This window comes from Drosophila virilis, chromosome 4 (assembly GCF_030788295.1).
Source record: "Drosophila virilis strain 15010-1051.87 chromosome 4, Dvir_AGI_RSII-ME, whole genome shotgun sequence".
Lineage (NCBI taxonomy): Eukaryota > Metazoa > Arthropoda > Insecta > Diptera > Drosophilidae > Drosophila > Drosophila virilis.
This window is the reverse complement of record NC_091546.1, coordinates 5,383,113-5,403,327: the sequence shown is the minus strand read 5'-3', so window position 1 is coordinate 5,403,327 and position 20,215 is coordinate 5,383,113. Positions and strand designations below refer to the sequence as shown.

General features: G+C 40.4%; 5 protein-coding genes across 8 annotated transcripts in view; 3 read left to right on the top strand and 2 right to left on the bottom strand.

Annotated features, from left to right (window-relative positions):
* The first annotated feature begins 292 nt into the window (after positions 1–292).
* LOC6628315 (ATP-binding cassette subfamily G member 4) lies at positions 293–3,651 on the top strand. Of its 2 annotated transcripts, none has more exons than XM_015173047.3 (6): positions 293–516; positions 576–765; positions 1,399–1,783; positions 1,866–1,979; positions 2,156–2,280; positions 2,336–3,651. In XM_015173047.3, the coding sequence occupies exons 1-6, from the start codon at positions 293–295 to the stop codon at positions 3,104–3,106; spliced, it is 1,809 nt and encodes a 602-aa protein (XP_015028533.1). In that variant the 3' UTR covers positions 3,107–3,651. The 2 variants fall into 2 exon arrangements, with proteins under 2 accessions (XP_015028533.1, XP_002052739.1); XM_002052703.4 differs by having other exon boundaries at positions 2,153–2,280.
* LOC6628316 (cell division cycle protein 23 homolog) lies at positions 2,888–9,488 on the bottom strand. 2 transcript variants are annotated; one of them, XM_070209174.1, is made up of 6 exons: positions 9,394–9,488; positions 5,339–6,321; positions 5,100–5,279; positions 4,436–5,037; positions 3,853–4,380; positions 2,888–3,125 (listed from the first exon to the last, which is right to left on the bottom strand). In XM_070209174.1, the coding sequence occupies exons 2-5, from the start codon at positions 6,123–6,125 to the stop codon at positions 3,874–3,876; spliced, it is 2,076 nt and encodes a 691-aa protein (XP_070065275.1). In that variant the 5' UTR covers positions 6,126–6,321; positions 9,394–9,488; the 3' UTR covers positions 2,888–3,125; positions 3,853–3,873. The 2 variants fall into 2 exon arrangements, with proteins under 2 accessions (XP_070065275.1, XP_032293984.1); XM_032438093.2 differs by lacking the exon at positions 2,888–3,125 and having other exon boundaries at positions 3,805–4,380.
* On the top strand, positions 6,527–8,631 carry LOC6628317 (lysosomal phospholipase A and acyltransferase). 2 transcript variants are annotated; one of them, XM_002052705.4, is made up of 5 exons: positions 6,527–6,800; positions 6,937–7,179; positions 7,236–7,607; positions 7,670–8,192; positions 8,256–8,631. In XM_002052705.4, exons 2-5 carry the CDS (start codon positions 7,026–7,028, stop codon positions 8,476–8,478), a joined length of 1,272 nt encoding a protein of 423 aa, XP_002052741.1. In that variant the 5' UTR covers positions 6,527–6,800; positions 6,937–7,025; the 3' UTR covers positions 8,479–8,631. The 2 variants fall into 2 exon arrangements, with proteins under 2 accessions (XP_002052741.1, XP_015028534.1); XM_015173048.3 differs by having other exon boundaries at positions 6,527–6,835.
* LOC6628318 (PITH domain-containing protein CG6153) lies at positions 8,712–10,030 on the top strand. Its single transcript, XM_002052706.4, has 5 exons — positions 8,712–9,004; positions 9,068–9,189; positions 9,249–9,353; positions 9,415–9,500; positions 9,558–10,030. Exons 1-5 carry the CDS (start codon positions 8,804–8,806, stop codon positions 9,680–9,682), a joined length of 639 nt encoding a protein of 212 aa, XP_002052742.1. The 5' UTR covers positions 8,712–8,803; the 3' UTR covers positions 9,683–10,030.
* A 4,330-nt stretch (positions 10,031–14,360) lies between these two features.
* The window catches only part of LOC6628319 (uncharacterized), a 17,462-nt gene continuing 11,607 nt past the window's right edge, over positions 14,361–20,215 (bottom strand). Inside the window, 3 exon segments of the mRNA XM_032438092.2 lie at positions 14,361–16,573; positions 16,805–16,886; positions 16,961–17,015. Coding sequence (XP_032293983.1) covers positions 14,663–16,573; positions 16,805–16,886; positions 16,961–17,015 — 2,048 coding nt within the window. The 3' untranslated portion in view covers positions 14,361–14,662.

Here is a 20,215-nt window from a genome sequence, read left to right as displayed (position 1 = left end):
ACTATATGTAGAGATGTAAGCATTTTGATTGCTTTGACTGGGACAAAGGCAGCAGCTTTACAGCTGGCAAAGATAAGATTGCAATTTTGTGCCTTAGACTAACACGGATTAGACGGTTGAGTCAGTTACGATGTTGATAATAACTGCAAGCACTTGAACTCCACAATCAACAGAGAGTACCAGCCGATAAGCTCAGTTGGCATATCGCAAATTGAGGCCAGAGCCAACGCAGTCGACATTCGAGCATTGCCCGCAGCCAGGGCAAGATCTGGTCAATATCAAATAGGCAACAATGGTCGACAATATTGCGGCAAGCGTGCCAAATGGCCTGGGCAAAACCCCGCCTTTGGAGCTACTGTTCCGGCAGGTGTGCTACAAGCTCAAGGGTCCAAAGCAATCCAAGAGCCAAATACTGAACGAGACCTGCGGCGCCTTTCAAGCGGGTCGCCTAACGGCCATACTGGGTCCATCCGGTGCCGGCAAGTCCACGCTCCTAAACGTTCTGGCCGGCTTCAAGTGAGTGCATCACGAGAAACTCTTTTTGCCTCAATTTGCTGATCAGTTTGCCCAAATAGAGTCAGCGGCGTTACGGGTCAGTTTCTCATCAATGGACAGCCGCGCGATCTGCTCGCATTTCGCAAAATGTCGTCGTATATAGCCCAGAACTTTGTGATGCTATCGCTGCTCACGGTCCAGGAAACGCTGCGTGTTTCCGCCGATTTGAAGCTGCCCACAGGCACAAGTACGCTGCAAAAACAACAAATTGTAAGTAAGATAAGTAAGCGTACTGTTGAGTGCTCAACCAGAATATACCCTGTAACCAGCTTGGAGCTTGGAGCATTGAAAAAAATGCATTCTTAAGTAACTTTTGTGTCTATCTCCTCTAAAATCTATATAAGTGTGAGAGTGAAATATAATCTAGATTATGTGTTGTATACAGAAATCTTCTATTTCTGTAGCTTTTGCCATTTTCGCTTAAAGTTTGACTGAGATTAAAAATCGATAATTATCGATTGTGAAAAATGTCAATCGATATATTTTATAAGTTAAAAAAGTATTAAAATCGATATTTATCGATGTGTGGATCGTAGATAATATCTAGGTTTATAGAGCTTGGTGTAATTATCTTGTCGACAGGAAAAATCGATATTTTCAGAGAATACATATTTATCGATATAAAGAATATAAATTTATCGATATAGAGAGTAGGCAATTATCGATAAACGTTGTTAAGCAATTACCTACATATATACCAAGCTCCAGCATTTTTATCCAGAACCAAGAGTATACAAATTTTGGGTCTCAACTCCTCCCCTACATATACCCCGATAACTGCATATAGGAATTTCTACCATTTATGTTATTAAATTTCATTCAAACCTTCAATCATATTCCCAGCTGGATGACATTATTGAGGTGCTCAACTTGCATTCGTGCCGTCACACGCTGGTACGGGACATTTCTGGCGGAGAGCACAAGCGTCTGTCCATTGGCATTGAGCTGATCACGAATCCGCCCATCATGTTCTTCGATGAGCCGACCAGCGGGCTGGACAGCGTGGCCAGCTACCAGGTCATGTGCTATTTGCAGAAACTGGCGCACAACGGACGGATTGTGGTGTGTGTGGTGCATCAGCCCAGTTCGCGGCTGATGCAGCTGTTCGACGATGTCCTGGTGCTGGCCCACGGCGAAATGCTCTACGCGGGCGCACAGTGCGATATGTTGGATAGCTTCCAGGCGGCCGGTTTCCGATGCCCACAGTACTATAATCCCGGTGATTTTGGTGTGTACTATTGGTTTATTTCCAATTTATACCAATCTGAACTCTCTCTCTCTCTCTCTCTGCTCTTTCATCCACAATTTAGTGCTTGAGGTGGGCAGCGAGTCGTCCAATCAGCGCTGCGAGACGCTGATCACACAGAACAAGTCCAAGTACGATATTCTGCAGAGCTTTAGCAGTGCTCCGGCCGACGAGCAGAGTGAGTTCGCATTTGCTTGCGCTTCAATTGGATGACGTTGACTGATCATCCACAATTGCTTCCGCTTTCTTTACTGCTTCTGTTTCCTGTTCCAACTTGCGCTTGTCACTGTCCTACTTCCCACTGCTCTATCTGTTCCTCTTTTTTTTCTGTCTACCTCAATTTACTTGCAGCAGCTTTTATTGAGCTATCCAAAAGTTCGACGGCGTCTGATGCACTGCGTCCCAAGGAGCAGGTGGGTTTCTGGTATCAGCTGAGTGTCCTGATGCTCCGACATTTGCGTGCCATGTCCAGGGATACGGTGAGTAGCTGCTAATCCATTGTTATGCATCTATTAACTGCCTAATCCTCTCCAGATTGCCGTGCAGTTGCGTGTGGCCATGCACATTGTGGTTGCCCTGCTGCTGGGCGTGGTCTATTGGCAGATCGGCAATGATGCCGCCAAGGTTATCAGTAATGTATCCTGCATGTTTTTCATTATACTGTTTGTGTTCTCGGGCAACGCCATGCCCTCCATTCTGCTCTGCCTGCAGGACTCGCCCGTGTTCATCAGGGAATACTACAACGGCTGGTATTCGCTGAAGGCCTACTACATATCCAAAGTGCTCGCCGATTTGCCACTGCAACTAATCTGTCCGACTTTATTCATTAGCATCGGCTTCTTTATGACCGGCCAGCCGCCGGAGCTGGGCCGTTTCGCCATGTGCTGGAGCATATGCGTGCTGACCGCCTTTATTGGACACTTTATTGGCGTAATTGCTGGCACTTTGTTGCCCATGCAGTTGGCCATATTTATAGTGCCCAGCATATCCATACCGTTTCTGCTGTTCTCTGGATTTTTTATACGGATGCGTGAATTGTCCTGGTTTCTGCGGCCCATTTGTGACGTATCCTTTTTCCGATACATCTTCGAGGGTCTCATGCGCGCCGTTTATGGCTATGGACGCGGCGATTTGCCGTGTCATCAGGATTTCTGTTTTCACAAGTCATCGGAACAGTTTCTCAAATATTTCGACATGTCCGGCGATAGCGTTAACGAGGATATACTCGTCCTGGGCCTGTTCCTGCTGGTGCTGCTGATCGCCTTCAATCTGTCCCTGCATGTGTGCATTCGACGTGCTCTGTGAGAGCGGCACGGCATGTGTGCTGTTGGTTAAGAGAGTCTGGGTTTAGCTTGTATTCAATTCTATTTAAGTATTTAAATCTCGATGTTATAGCCTAATTATTGCTTAACAATGGCATAGATCGATGCAGGCTTTAATTTTGACTGTGAGCTCTCAGCAATTGGCTCCAGTAGCTGTTTTTCTTTGATCATAAAACTTATTCGTTAATTAAATGCAAATAAGTTTTGTTTTCGAACTCGGTTCGTTTCGTGAATCCGGATTTTCCCATTCTTACAATCAGATCTTAGTTTGTCACATTCTTTCAAATATTAAAGAAAATAATTAAGTCGATAATTTGTTATAGAATAACTTCGAGCTGACTATACAAAACAGATTTTAGGCTCAAAATTGCCCGTTCTGTTAGAAATATTACAAATATGATTTATGATATATAGTATGTATATATAAGTAATTATTTTCATAGATTTTAGCGCGATCTTAACGCTTTGGGACTGGCTCTCTCAACCGAATCACAATTAACTTAATAAAAATTAATGTAAATGCTGCAACATTTTTTTTTCTTTAGAAAACAATTTCCGCAATTAATGCTGCGGCTGTTGGGTAAATGGTTCGGTTCAAGATTTCTCTAAAAGTACAATAAAAATGGGAATTCCCGGTTCGAACCGTTTTTGTTCATAGCCTTGATTTAAAGCACATCATCATTGCTCAACGCATTAATAAAATAATTTTCAATATAATTCACAACTAACATAAATGTGTCAGGTGTACATTTAATCGATGGACACGCTCGATATTTCCATGGAGCTGCCATCGTGTGTTGTTCCCTGCTGTTCGGATGTAGCTGTGCCCGGCGTTATATCATCCAGCGTTTCCGTTGCCGCTGTGCTGCTACCCGGCGTCTCCTCGCTAATCGTTGGGATTGTTATTGTCGTCGTTGTCGTAGTTGCTGTTGCCGTGCTGTTTGCGGTAGGTCCAATCAGACTACGTTGACTAGGCTGGGTGCGACGCACACGCTCTGGCACCGAACGCAGTCGTCGTGTGCTGCTGGCTGATGTTGAGGGGCCTGCGGCGTTGGCGGCAGCCGTTGATGTTGATGTTGATTTGTCAGCTATTGAGGTGAATGGTACGCGCACGCGCACATCCAGCTGCTCCCATTCCATTTCATCCTCGGAACTGGTCTCTGCCGTGGCCACCACCGTTGTGGACTTTTTCTTTTGGCACTCAGCACTGCGTCGTGAATCAATGGTCTTAAGCAGCGCCTTCGCCTCCGTCTTGCGCTGCAACGGAGATGGGAATTAGGGATATGAAATGGAGCTAACTTATTTAACTTACATCATCCGAGTCCAGGCACTTGTAAGCATAGTAAGCGGCACGTTCATAGTCGCACTTCTTCTCATAGTAGTTGGCCAGCGTCATAAAGCCCTGGTAGAGGCTTTGTTTATCGGTGGCCGCGCGTTCGTCCTCGCAGTACATAATATAACAATGGACGGCCGTCTCATTATCGCCCAGCTTCTCGTGCAGGCTCGCCAACTTGTACATGGCTATGCCCTCAATGTCACCCACATCGCAGGCCTTCCAATAGCACTTGACCGAATTCTCGCATTTGTCCAGCTTCTCGTAGGTCTCGCCCAGAGCGACCAACATGCGCGAATCATACGGACGCAATTGATGGGCAATTTTAAAATAATATAAACTATAATAATGCATTTTAATAATCTCATAGGCCTGGCCCAGGCCATACCAGGCACGATAGTCACGTTTATTGACCTCCACCGCTTTGCGGTAGCTTTGAATCGCAGCATTTGTGTTTTTCAGCTCCATAAATTCATGGCCCATCAGAGTCCAGGCGGCCAAATACTTGGGATTAAGTTTTAAAGCGCGCTGAAAATATGAAATGGCCACCTGATGATCACAGCGTATGCTATAGTAGTTGCCTGTTTGGAAGCAGAGAGAAGTTTAGTACGAAAGATTAGCATGGTTAACGCTTGGAACTTGCCAATAACACAGCAGGTCTCGGGTCGATATTTGTTAATGCTAACAGCTTTGTGCGCCAGTTGGGCCATTTCTGTTTTCATCTCCTTGACGAACAGCAAATTGGAGTATGTATCCACATTGTCCAGGCGATAGGGATCGCTCTCGAGCAAGGCCTGAAACAACTCGATGGCCTTATCCACATCTGGCAGAGAAACAAAAGGAGTTTGTAACTTGGAGCTAGGCGAAGCTTCATCAACTCACCTCGCTTGTTATGATAGACCAGCGCCATTTGGGCGGTTAGATAGATGCTCTTGCTGAAGCCCGCTGCCTGTAGATCCTCGTAGATCTTAAGTCCATCATCATTTAAATACAGCTCCAAATAGGTGTGTGCCATGAAGAAATGACGCATCCAATGACCGCCCAGCTGCAGGCTTAGCAGCTTTTTTTTCTCCATAATAAGCGGCGATAGCTCGAGGTAGGCGCTCCACAGCATGGGCACCAGACGCACCGCACTCAGAAGCATTTGCTCGGCTGCTTTATTTAGATTTAATGCCTTAAGCACCACGCCATACAGATAGATGCCATAGCCATCTAAGCGACTGCGTCCATGCTCTGCGCGCAGCGTGGCCAGCAGATCGGCCAGGTCACGCATTTGATTTGGCTCATTGAGATTCGCCTGATCTGTGGTGGAGTCGAGGCGTCGCTTCTCGCGCGCCATGTACGTGGAGTAGAGATGCAGAAAACGTGGCACGCTCGATTCGCAATTCCTTACGGCGTGCGCGGCCCTGTCATATTCACGCACATCGTAATAGCTTTTGGCCAGAAAGTAATCGCTGTATTCGGCGGGCGCAATGCCCTCCAGCTGGCACTCGCTAAACGAATGATCGTCGTCTGGCGCCGCGTTGTCGATGTTCACATCGCTCAGGCCATGATGCATCTCCGCCAGCCATTTGGTGCTGTGCAGCAGACCTCGTTTTGAGCACTCAATTATTGCACGGCGCAGCTCCTTTTTCACATCCGGCAGCAGCACGCTGAAGAACTCTTGCATTGTGGTTTATGACCGTTCGCGGCTAAAGTTGCAGCTATTTTATTTTAACAAACAAAATTTGCCTTTGAACGCGCTAAACAAGTGCATTTGCCGGTCGTGTCGATTATCACAAATATCGATATGCCGTCCATTTACAAATCATGTGTATCGATACAAAAGCACGATAGTCCGTATTGCGTGCAATTGTATTCGCATGCTAACGATGATTATTGCATTAGTTAATGCATTTAAATACGTAATGTATATGCGTAAATATACAATTTATAGAATAACAAAATTGTTGGCATTTACCTTAAAATACCTTTATTTTGTTTACTGCCGCAAGACAATCAATTTGAATGTATACTACTGTACAATGTGACCATGAGCACAGAAACCTAAAAACGCCAAAATGCTCCAAGCAATGCAAAACTCCATAGCACTGGCAAAGCAGCTGAATTAAGGCTACGCAAAAAATAACAATAACAATAACAAAAGTGTCCAAAATGATAACGAAATAAAAACAACAATAACAAACATTTCTTTGTTTACGAAAACGCACAAAAAAGCAATAACAACAACAGGAAAGCAGGCAAAATGGCGCTACATTAAGATGCGGAAAACAACCGCGCATTAATGCATTTACAGTTACGTATGCTAGTTTAAAGGTCAATTAAGTTTTGGAGCTGGCTTCAGGTACAACATATGCATATATATATCAACACATATATGTAAGTCAATTAATTGATAATTGTGGCGCTGATTCATTTGTTTGCGACAGCACTTTTTTTTGTTAATTTAATACCATAAATGCCTTTATCTGCATTGACAGCGAGTGGCGCGATTTGAACTGAGGGCTCGCTAGTTAGAGAGGAACTCTCATACCGTTATTGCAATCAGCAGCAGGGTACGCACAACACAATGCAGCTCAAGGGGACCAGCATACTGTTCGCGCTGCTGCTCCTCACAGCTTTGTTCAGTGTGGGAAACTGTTTTTGGCCCTTTAGCAAAAGGGGGAGACACCCCCCGAAACCCGCGCCGCCCAAGGAACCGCAGCTATCTCCGGTTATATTTGGTAAGTATTAATAAAGAGGGCAACCGAATGGCAATTATAAAAATGCAATTTTTCAGTGCCAGGCGATGGTGGCTCTCAGATGGAAGCACGCTTAAATAAATCGGGCACGCCCTACTTCATATGCGAGAAGACGCACGACTGGTATAATCTCTGGCTAGATCTGGAGCAGTTGGTCATACCGATGGTCTACTGTTGGATAGACAATGTCAAGCTTTACTATGACAAGGTGACACGCACCACACACAATACGCCAGGCGTGGAGACGCGCGTACCCGGCTGGGGTGATCCCAGCGTCGTGGAATGGATAGATCCCACGAAAAATAAGGCCGGCGCCTACTTTAAGGATATTGCCAATGTACTGGTAGACCTGGGCTATGAGCGCCACAAGAATATACACGGTGCACCCTACGATTTCCGACGGGCGCCGAGTAAGTGCCTCTCATCTGGGCAACTAATCTTTTAATTAGCTAGAGCTTTTTCCACATTCTAGATGAGAATCAGCAATTCTTTATTGATATGAAACAACTCGTGGAGGACACATACGAGGCCAATAATCAGACGCCCGTCACTTTTATAACGCACAGCATGGGCAGCCCCATGACACTAGTCTTTCTGCAGGAGCAAACACTTGAGTGGAAGAGTCAATATGTGCGCCGTCAAATTAGTTTGGCTGGCGCTTGGGCGGGCAGCATGAAAGCTGTCAAGGTGTTTGCCATGGGCGATGATTTGGACTCGTTCGCGTTGAGCGCTAAAATACTGCGCGAGGAACAGATCTCGCATCCGTCCTCCGCTTGGCTGTTGCCCTCGCCGCTATTTTGGAAGCCCTCTGAGGTGCTTGCATCGACACCGTCGCGTAATTACACCATGGCACAGCTGGAGCAGTTCTTCAATGATATTGACTATAGGACGGGCTGGGAAATGCGCAAGGATACAATGCGCTATACACAAAACTTTAGTCCTCCGGATGTGGAGCTACATTGCCTGTATGGCGATGGGGTCAGCACAGTGGAAAGGTAATTCCCAAATAAATATATCAAATCAAACACTAATTTACGCAAACTTTTCGTTTTTGGTAGATTGCAATACAAAAAGGACACGATAGCAGGAGAAACCCCCAAGCTTATAATGGGTCTGGGCGATGGCACCGTTAATCAACGTTCACTGCGCGCCTGCCAACACTGGACGGGCTATACAGACTCTCATATAACCACACTGGCGCTACAGGGTGTCGATCACTTGGGCATTTTGGCCAACCAGGATGTACTTCAATATGTGCGCACTGTCATGCAGCAGCCGTAATCTACTTCAAATAGACTAAGAAAAAGAGCAATTTTATCTAGTTAAATGTATCAAAACCCGTTCAAATTATTGCATTACAAGCGATAAGCAGCTGTAGTTTAAACGAGATTAAATTAATATTAATTCAATAAACCGTTTAAGTAGCAGAAAAAAGTTGTTTCAAAGGCAGCGATACTTTAGTTGTCATCACTAGCAAAGGAAGTATCGTTAGGCGACTATCGATATATCGATAGTTCTGCACAATTCAATACAACAATTACTTGCATTAAATTCTTGTCACATTGTATATATTGTATTTAAAGCTATTTTTATTTAAAAAAATAAAATGCCGCACGGACACTCGCACGGGCATGGACATGGCTGCAGCCACGAGGCCACCGATATCGACAATGCACTGGAAATGGGCATCGAATACAGTTTGTATACAAAAATCGACCTCGAAAATACAGAATGTTTGAACGAGGAGACCGATGGCAGCGGCAAGATGGTCTTTAAGCCATACGAAAAGCGTCTGGATACAAGCAAGGTGGGCGTGGCACAGCCCCAATATCCATACATATGTCTGAATTAACTATATGCTCATTTGCAGTTTGTGCAAAGCGATGCCGATGAAGAACTTTTGTTTAATATTCCATTTACCGGCAACATTAAGCTAAAGGGCATTATCATTCGAGGCGCCAATGATAACTCACACCCAAACAGGGTTAAACTGTGAGTAGTTATGGGGCATTCCAATTAGTCGTGCTAATTTGAAATTTATTTCCGGACAGTTTTAAGAATCGACCCAAGATGACGTTCGACGATGCACGTGGCAAAGCGGACCAGGAGTTCGAGCTGTCGCGCGATTTTCGCGCAGAAGTCGAATATTCGCCCAAGTAAATGACTGCCCGTTAATTCTAATTTTAAATATAATACCTGAATTCCAATCTCTTGCAGAGTTGTGACCTTTTCCTCGGTGCATCATTTGTCGCTATATTTTCCCAGCAATTTTGGCGATGACAACACGCGCATCTATTATATTGGTTGGTTTTGCATCCGGCAACATTTGAATAGATAAATGAAACTGGTTTACTTTTTAGGTCTGCGCGGCGAGTTCACGGAGGCACATTATCACGGCGTAACCATTTGCAACTACGAGGCACGTGCCAATGCCGCCGATCACAAGGACAAAGTCTTCGATGGCGTCGGACGAGCTATACAATAAAAGATATACATCATATATATATATACATATGTTAGGAAGAGTATTGAGAACTGAAAGGGGCGCATATTTTTTGTAATATTTACACTGTGCTTGGAAATTAAACTTGTATAGATTCCAAAAAAAAAAAAAAATGTGGAATGTTTCTTTAATTTATTCTTTATTGTTATCTTATTGATTTATGCTTATAAGATGAGATATCGAATCACGTGTGTCAATGTCAATGCATAACGCTTTTTATTACTCAATAGTGTTTCATTATCCATTTTCTTTTTTTGTTTTATTTTTTTTTTATTGTTTTTCATTCTGTATTTTTAATAAATTGTTTATATGTATTTTACAAAGCGTTTACTTAAATGTATTGTAATTTTACATTTATTACCGAATAATTTGTTATTGCACTAGTTTTTTTGTTTTGTTGTTGTTGTTTTTTAAATATTCTTTTCTCCACTTGTTCATTTATTGTAGTTGACATTTTTTTTTTCTTTTCGTTAAAGTATGCTTCTCGCTTATGTACTTCGATATCTAATACATAGATAGATAGAGACATACACCGTGTGTTCCATTTGGGTAAAAACGTTCATGTTTTAATGTATTAATTATTTTGCTGAAACACATTGTGCATATACAAATGCAATTAGGAGCAAAACTAAAGTTATTCAAATGAATGCTTGAAATTCTTTTTCACTTTTGTTTTTTTGTTTTTTTTCTTTTAGATAAAATTAGTTAATATATATTTACAAATTGTATGCGCATACAAAAATCGCATTTATAGGCTGAAAAATATGTGTTATATTTTGTTTTTAATTAGAAATTCTTGCTGCTGTATTTAGTGTAGTTTGGTGTGTCATGGTTGTGCTGGGCGAGGGGGGGGGGGGGGGGGCAGTTAGGGTATTCGAGAAAGTCGGTGACCAATTTGTGCGATTCTTTAGCTAGATATACATACATACATGTTCATATATTTAGTTGAGGATTTGTATATATATATAAATATGTATTTATTTGATTTCATGTTCTGTTTTGTGTGTGAGATTGGAATTAAAAAAAAAAAAATGATTTCTCTAGTATTTGATTTCTGTTATTTTGTTTTTATTTTATTTATTTTTTTTTCTTAATGTGTGTCCTTTTGTTCAACAAAATTTGTGCTCTCGTTCCATAGTTGCAGTTAGGGTTTATATATATATATATATATGTATATATATATGACTTTAAGTACGATTTTTGCAACAAATCAATATCGGTTTTCATTAAAAAATACGCTACACCCAAATGGCGTGTACTCGACATTTTAGCTGATACCCCAAAAAATCGTTCAGTTTTGGTTTCATTTCAAAGAGTTTACGTTTAGTATAAAAAATCATTATATCGAAAGTATAAAAATCGTATTAAGCCTTTCATTTTATTTTTAATTTATTTGTTTTTTTTTTTTTAATATTAAATTTTTTCATTTAGTTTTGGTTGTTTTTTTTCTTCTTTCTTTTGTTTTTCTTTAGCAAAAGCGGGTGTATCTTCATCAAGCAGGTATTCGAATGTTACTTGGCAGGATTATTATATTTTTTATTTTTTCGTTTATATATATATATATATATTTTTTTAAATAGTTTTATAAAAGCTTCGTGTTGTTTTTAGTTGTTGTTTTTGTTGTTGTGGATGTGTGTTGTGTTTTTTTTTGTGTTGTTTCAGAGGCCTGTTTCAGTTGTTTGCTTTTATTCATTTATATATATTTGTTTTTGTTATTTTTTTTTTTTTTTGGATTTTTGTCGTTTTTGAAAAGTAGTTGTTGTTGCACTTTTATAGTTAATATGTGTGTGTGTGTGTTGTTATTTTGTTGTTTGTTATTAATTTAATTAATTTATGCTTTTAGAACTGACATTAGGCGACATTGACTTAGCTGGCTAGTTAATTAATTAATTTGTTTCAATACAAATTTTGTATCTACAATGGAATTGATCAATGATAATGATATCAAAATAATTACCATTAATACATGCATCTATATGATGTATTTGTAATTAAATTATTTAAAGCTTTTTCGTGTGTTTTCTTTTTTGTGTGTGTGTGTGTGTGTCTGTTTTTGTTTTTGAACAGTTTTTTATGCTCTTTTGTTTGACCAACTGATAAACATTCGAATATTGCAATTGTTTAAATAAACATCAAATGTTCGTTTCGTACCGGCCAGAAAACACAAAAACTCAACGTTTACGTGTACATTAAAAATGTATTTACAATTGAATAATTCGCTACTTATGCACATAGATATACTATTCAATTTGATAAACATGATTTAGTTCACATTATTATTATTTTTTAGTTTTTTTTTATTTTTAACTACACGCTCCTACAAAATGCTCGCTAAATTTGCATTTCATATGCACTTACAGCTCAGATTTATCAATGTCGTTAAGACAATTGAATTGCCGTGAATATTGCTAGATACAGCCACGCCCCCCATCCGTCAATCCAAAAGATACAAAAATCTATGAAAAATTTTAAAGGAAAATCGTCGTGAAATAATCGTATCGCCTGAGTTTCCAAACAAATCAAAAGATCTGTTGAAACTAGGGCAGAGCTGGGGGCGGGGCGGGGCCAGACATTTGCCAGAAATTTTATTGTTTAACAAGTTTTCATCAGTTTATTTTGTTAATATATTTTAGCTGGCATTTGTTCGGCTTGTTTTCTGTTCTTGACTTTTCTGTATGCACTAAATTTTGCGTTGCGCTACTTTATTTTATAAGAATTTTTATTATTTATATTATATTTGCTTTTTGTTTGTTTTTTTTTTTTTATGTTTATTAGTTTTAATATATCTACGGCTAAGTTATGTAATTATTTTATTTGTGGTTTTAATTTATTCAAATCATCATCACATATCAAAAAGTTTACAAAAATTTTACCTTAACATTTCTTTAGCTACATTTCATTTGCATTTTGTATTTTGCCATTGCTGTTTATTTATTTATTTATTTATTTATTATTATGTTTCGTGCGCTTCAGAATAAAACATACAACAATAGATATTATTTGTCTATCTTTGTTTTTTTTTTTTTTATTTTAAGTATTTTCCTTTGCTAATTTTTTACCCACTTAACAATAGTTGTTCTCAGTTATTTTCAACAAGTAATTGCGTTCCAAGTTTCACATTCAACAAGTTGTGTGATCATTTTTATTTTGTTGTTGTTGTTTTTGTTTTGAACTGAACGCCTACCGAGTCCGATTATAATTGTTGTTAATAAACATTAGTTAATGTATATAGTTTGTTTTTTTCGTTTCGTTAGTGTACGTGTGGGCATGTAAAAGGCATTTGTTTGGTTGCTTTTGTGTTTTTTTTTTTTGTTATTCATTTTCTTTTATACTCGTATCGTTTGTAATCATTTATGATTTTTAGTGTTTTTTTTTTTTTTTTGGAAGAACTGAGCTGAAAAACCTGAAATTACATTCACTATTTGCTAGCATTCCAATAATGTCAGCATTTGATATGCTCAATTAATTGTACATATAAAAAAAAGAAAAAAAAACTCAGAGAACTCATTTGAAAAAACAACAAAAATTGAATTTTCATTGTGCTCCAATCGAATTTTGCTCAACTAAAGCGCGTGTCTTCATTTAAGCTTCGTGATATTATGCCTATGTTATTTGTTATTTGATATTTGTTATTAATTAATGGAATAGTTAAGCTTAAATTTTTTTTCTTTTCCCAGCTTTACGAACCAAATTGACCAAATTCTACACATGATTTACAGAAGTTTAATAACTAATATTGCTTCATTTCTTTCTTTTGGTTTCACAATTGATGAGAAAACAAAACTAAAAGCAGTCGCTGCTTGTGCTCGAACAATTCCAGTTGTTTTTTTTTTCTACTTCTTGTTGCTTACAAATTAAATTAACAAAAAAAATCGACTATGTTCCGATTTGCAGTTTTGAGAAAATTTCACAATAACAAGTGTAGCATACTTTTTGGAGCAGCCGCTGCCACAAGAAGTATGCAAGCGAAATCTTTGCGAAATTGTGGCGAAAGCGTAAATTGGAACATAGTTGTTTTGTTATTTTATTTGAGTGTTAATTGTTGTAACAATTGCATTTGTTGATATTTTTGTTTTCTTTTTTTTTGTAATAAAATCGATGCATAACTTGACTATAAAACGCACACGCTGCTGAACTGTGGCTAATAAATCTAACTGAACAGCATGTTCCGATAAACACTTTCGCCACAATTGCGGTTGATAATTTTGTTTAGCTTTTAATTGATTTTTTGCTTACTCAAAATTTATGCTCTTAATATTTAGCTGGCATTGAAGGCGCAGGCGAAATTCGGAACATGCCTATTAAATTTATTCTGTCTTTGTTCTTGGATTCTTGCATTTGGCAGAGAAAGCGGACAACATGAGTTTTATTTTTTGTTGTTGGCGTGTGCGCCGCCTCGTTTCAGTTGAAAAAGTTAGTTAGTATTGAATTTTGTTATTTTATTATATTTATTAAACAACTTACTATACAAGCTCTCACGTTCTCCTTCTCCTTCGCCGGCTCCAAATTTGCGTTTGTTTTTTTTCGCATTTTGTTAACAATTTGTTTTTTTTTTTTTTTTTTGTTGCATTTAATTTAATTTTGTATTTTATTTGATTGAAACAATTCAATTGCCGTTCAATTATTATGACATCTGCTGTAAATTTCCTTTCCATTTCATTATTTATACAACATTTCCAAATGATTTTTGTTGTTGTTGAGATTTAAGTCTATCAAAATGTACTCTTTCCTTTTCTGGTAGTGTATTGCAAAAATGTGCGAATGGTTGTGTGTGGGTGTGTATAAAAAATTGTACATGTTTTTGTTATTGTTTTTTGTTGTTTGGAAAATGAATATTTAGGCGTTGTTTTTTTTTTGTATTGACTGTCTTCGAAATGGAATCTCTTGTTGATATCGCAAATGAAATCAGCGCAGCTGGCTTTTGAGCCAGTTTTTATTTTGGTTTTACTTTCGGATCCACTGTCAGACGGGATGCCCGTGCTTCTCGGGATTGGCTCGCTTAGCGGCAGCTGCCGCACCCAAACGCCTGGCACGCCAACGATCGATGGGCGTGTAGCAGCATATGAAAAGCGGTGGCATCTGAGGCGTGCCGCCTAAACTGGCACCGCTGCCGCTGCTGCTGCTGCTGCTAAGCTGGGCGAGCGATTCAACGGTCAGCTCAGTCTGGACGCCGCTGCTGGTCATGCGCACCTCGGCCTGATACGGCGGCGGTGAGTCCGCATCCAGCCTGGCTGGTGGCGCCGCCGCCTTGCATATAACGCTCGACGGCTGCAGTTCGTGCAGCTCAAAGCTGTCAGAGCGCACGCTCGTTGGCGGCGTGGCGGTCGAGGGCCGGAACTCGTGCGAGCAGCTCTCGACCATGGCAGTGCGATAGGTAGCGGCAAAATAATTTGTCTCCAAATAGTGGCACGATTCGAATAAATAATCATCGAATTGCAGACGTGTCGAGCTGTTGCTCTCGCCCGGCCCGGCATGCTCCATAAAGTTGCCCTTGTGCGACTGTGTCGATGGCGAGCCCAAGGCTAGCGGCAGCATGGACCGGGACATGGGCATTAGCTCCAACGAGCTGGAGCAGGCAGCGCCAGTTTTGCTTGTGCGTTGTGGGGGTTGTTGTTGTTGCTGCTGCTGCTGCTGCTGCTGAGGTTGTTGCTGCTGTCGTTGCTTTTGCTGCTGCGGCTGCTTTGGCTGCTGCTGCTTTCTTTGCTTCATATCAACAATTTCTATTTCTTCTATATCACTAAAACTATTTAACTGTTTCAACAAATAATGCACATCATTTCGTTTCGTTTGATCAGCAGCGTTGTGCTGTTGCTGCTGTTCCAACATTGCCGCCGTCTTGGTTTTTATAGTGTCTAGTGCTTGCATGGTTAATGGAGTGCTAACGACGGCAATGCCACGTGGGAGGTTGTCGATTTGCCGCAACTCGTCCTGCTGTTGTTGTTGTTGTTGCTGCTGTTGTTGTTCTTGCTGTTGTTGTTGCAGCTCTGGATATGCCAGCGCGAGGCGTTGCTGCAGCGTGGCGCTGCTGAACGCGGAGGAGGCGCGATGTGGCTCCAGTTTAGCAGAGTCGAGTATGCGATTGAATTTAGCTAATGCGCTATTGGATGCTGTTGATGAGCTGGTTGTTGTTGTTGTTGTTGTTGCGGTGATCTTATGTCTTAGTTGTTGTTGTTGTTTGGTTTGAGGCACTGTTGTGACGGTTTGTAAATTATCACCAACACGGCGATGCCCACTGCCCTGAGCATCGACGACATCCGCGACGCTGTCATCCTCCACCTGATCATCATCATCATCATTATCATCATCATCATCGTCGTCGTCATCGTCGCAGACATCCTCATCAACATCATCAATATCAACGCCATCCTGCAGCGTTTCGTTAACATTTAAATTTAAATTTAAATGCAAACGCTGCCGCAACAGCAAACGTTGCGTTTTCGTATCGATGGGCAACACGGCACCTGGTGGCGCCGGCGCCGCAACGGATGCAGTTGCTCCAATTAGACCACGACCAGCGGCAATTACGGCCGCCGCTCGCTGCTGTGCGGTGGCTCTAGCTAAATTCTTTTGTAGTATCAACTTCCTCGACGAAATGATGCCATTATTGTCGCTCCCCCGCGATTACCGGCTGTCGCGGGTGGAGCGAGGCCGCCCCTAACTGGAGGTGCTCGCAATGGGCGAGACGGGTGACAGCGGACTGCGTACGGCCTGTTCGCGCGGACAGCCGGTCAACGTGATGACCAGCTTCCGGCTGCCGGCCTGATCGCGATGCTCGCACAGCCAAACGCCCTGCCAGGTGCCCAGCGAGAGTTTGCCATCGGTAATGGGGATTGTCAGTGAGCTGCCCAAAAAGCAGGCCTTCACGTGTGCGGGCTGAAAAGCAACAATTTAAATAGGTTAATTTAAAGACCTTACATTTATCTATACTAGAGCCCCGCATCAGTTATTCGTTTTCGAACATGCAACATGTTCGATCTGAGTTCGATCGGACTCAATTGAATGCAGCTCGAGCCGAAATCATTTGATTCATGACTCGCTCGATCGAAATACTTGTTCGATTAACTTGATGCAGGGCTGTAAACTAAACGCGTTAAGTATAGCTACCATATCGTCGGGTCCTTCGCACGAATGCCTGTAGGGCAAACCTTCGGGAACTATTTTATTCAACATCATTTCCATATCGTCTCTGTAAAAATGAAAAGCATATTTATACATATATATAGATGTTCATTCAATTTATCGCGCATGTCTATGGCTCACCTGACGTCTGGATCCCAGCTCTCGTTTAACGCTAAACTCGCCGAGGTGTGAAGTACTGTAAATACGATGAAGACGAAAACGAATTGAGACAAAGTGAATGTGGCGTCAATTAATTTGTTAATTAATCTTTAAATCGCTAGCCAAATAACTGAATAACTGATGCCCAGTTATTAGACCATCACGAGGGCGGGCCAAACCCATACACACACACAATCCATTTCAAATCAGTTGCAACGCTAATTAACCAAAATATTTAACACGAATTTTAATTATAAACGTTTGTACTTTTCTTTTCTTTTCTTTTTTCTATTTTCAATCAACTTTAATTGAACATTTTTGCACATATTATATGACAAGACAATGTTATGGCTGCTAAGTCGAAGGCTGGTTATAAAAATGGAAATTTTTATAGAAATTTGTTTGCCTCTCATCGAGCTGCGTGTGTAAATCCATTTCAATTGGGGCTGCCAAAGAAAGGTTGGTTCTGTTCATGGTTTGAACCAGCATCCTGCTTTTAGGTAAGGCTCATTAGAATTTATAAGTATATTATCAAAGGTCGTCTTTTATCGCTTCCATATAATATTTAAATATAAATTAAACGAGAAAGTGCGAATATCTTAAAATCTTTATGGACATTTGCCCTAAGGTTTTGCAGATAAGTCAGAATAGTAAAGCTCGTTAATGCTGCGATTGATTAGAATATATTCAAAAACGGAATAGCTTGTCATACAAAAGCTCATTTTTCCGATCAATTCTTTCTATATAGCTATACAGTAGCTTATAAAGGCCGAGTTGGGTGAAAAACCCGAAAAGTATTTCATACACGTTGCAAGACAATAAAATTGAGAGAATAGTCCGTATAGAAACTTACAGTCGGACAGACTGATATGGCTATATAAGCCCGACTCTTTATCTGCTCATGATCTGGAATATATAACTTTATGAAGTCGGAGATGTCTTCTATGCAAGGATATAAATGTGCAATTTTTTATAAATAATTTATAATTTACAGTATTCAATTTCATGAAAGCTTGCAATTTAACAGTTACAATTAACAGTCTAAACCTAACATAACTCTTTAACAGTGTCACTTTAACAGCGTGGCTTAAGCAAGCCAGCTAACTTCTTCAAATATTCAAATTAATTAGTGAAATTAAATTTAAAAATGAATGCATGCAATCAGGCATGGATTCGAATACTTTGTTTTGCCATCAATCAATCATTCAACAGTCCGATGGATGGCACATTTAATGCCCAAGTCTGCTGCAATTCGAAGGCATTAAAATTGACTAAGAAATACGCTAGCCAGTTGAGTAAATTTCCGCAAAAATTCTTTGACATGGCGCAGACCCAGTTAGAGACCTTTGACTGTTGCTTTTGCCTGAACATGACCAATTTATGTTCTGTTTGACTTTGTGGCATTTCGACAATTATTTCAAAGCCTACATATTTTCGAAGACCCCGCTCTCGTCACACCAAAACGGTCGGCTGGGCAATTGGCCGACTGCCAGCGTAGAACCGACAAACATTTAAATTGAATACTAGTACTTAAAATCATTTAGTTTTAATAATAAATAGAGCAATAGAGCGCTCGTAACACTTACATTTTGCACACTAATTGCATATTCATGAATAAAAGAGCTGACAACAAACGAGAGTGGAGAACGCAGCACAAATTAGTTTATTATCAAATCCCAGAGATGTCATTCGAAGCCCCCAAACGCTTCACATGTTTAAGAGTGTGTGGTGTGTGTGTGTGTTTGTGTGTGTGTGTGTGTGTCTTTGTTTGTGTTTATCAAAGTTGAGGTTTCAAGTTTTTGGAGGCCTTGCTAAATAATTTCCGAAAAAACGATTATGTCATGTTGGACATGTGTAAATGGGCAACAGGAATTTTAATGTATCACAGACAAGCACAAGAATGCTTTTGTTGCAGTTGACAGACTGAGAGACACCCTGTACTGTCCACGAGCTGTCGCAATAGGTACTCGTATTATTGTTTTACTTGTTTACATTCGACCTCATCGCAACTCTGGACTATGGAAAATTCTTGCCGAAAAATCTTCTGTATTTATTATACCAGCATTAAGTTTAGAGGTTTTTATAGCTTTTAAGCTGTAAAATAACTTTCTTTTAGTATCGTAGCCAATTGAAGGCACCAAGTTTAAAAATTATATAAAAAATCGAGAGCACGACAAAACCGATATTTATCGATTTCAGGTCTATGCCTCATTCTGTCTGTTACACACATTCGGGCAAATACATATTAGCCGCTTTAAATGCTTACAGGGTATTACAAACACAACGAACAGGCAAAATAAAGAGACAGATTGCGGCAGGATGACAGAGAGAATGAGGGCGGGGAGGGGGTGATAAACAAGCCCGAGGCAAAATCTCAAATGGACAAGCGGACATTGCAAATGAAAATGAACTCAAAACTGACAGCCAAAGGCAGCGGCCCCCGCACAAATTTGCAAATTGATTTCGGCCAAGAGCAGTTGGCCAGATTGAAGAGGAGGCAGAAGGTGACGGGCAGCGACCGCAATTAGTTGACGCAGCTGAGACTGTGTTGCCGCCAGATCAGGCAGGTGCACTTCTATAAACATATATATATATTATATATTCTATGTAACTATGCCAACTATAAATATGTTAATGCGTTAACATAATTGTGCGTGCCTTCATGCTGCGGCCTTCGAGTGGCTAAGAGAGGGAATTCACGCTCTCTCTTTCAACTGACACTATTTTCATGCCGCAACAAAGGCCAGAGTGGAGGGGCAGGTGTTAGCTTTAATATGATTTAGCTATGTGCTGGAAGGGAGGGGCGCAGGGGTCTCGGCCATGTTTGCCAATGGGCAGATGTGCCTAAGGAAACACATGCAGGCCCAGAGTACGTTTTAATACACTGCAAGAAAAGTGCATAACATTTGAAAATATGATCTAAATTTGTCAGATCAATGTTTGAAAAATATATATATTTTTTGAGTTGGGAAGCATGAGCAAAATATGATATGATAATATGAAAATATTTGTGTCAATGAATAGATAGATTGTTTTGTTTTAAGTGTCGACACTTGAACTTTTGAATTAAATTTTTCAAGGGAAAATTTTAATTTTCTACAAATAAAATGTAAAATGATATTTAATATTGAGTCGCAAAAGCCAATAAGTTTCCCTTGCACTGCACCGCGTTAAAAGTCTTAAGTGTTATAATTTTACCTTCCACAATATCTTTTGGAAACATTTGAAATTTAAAAG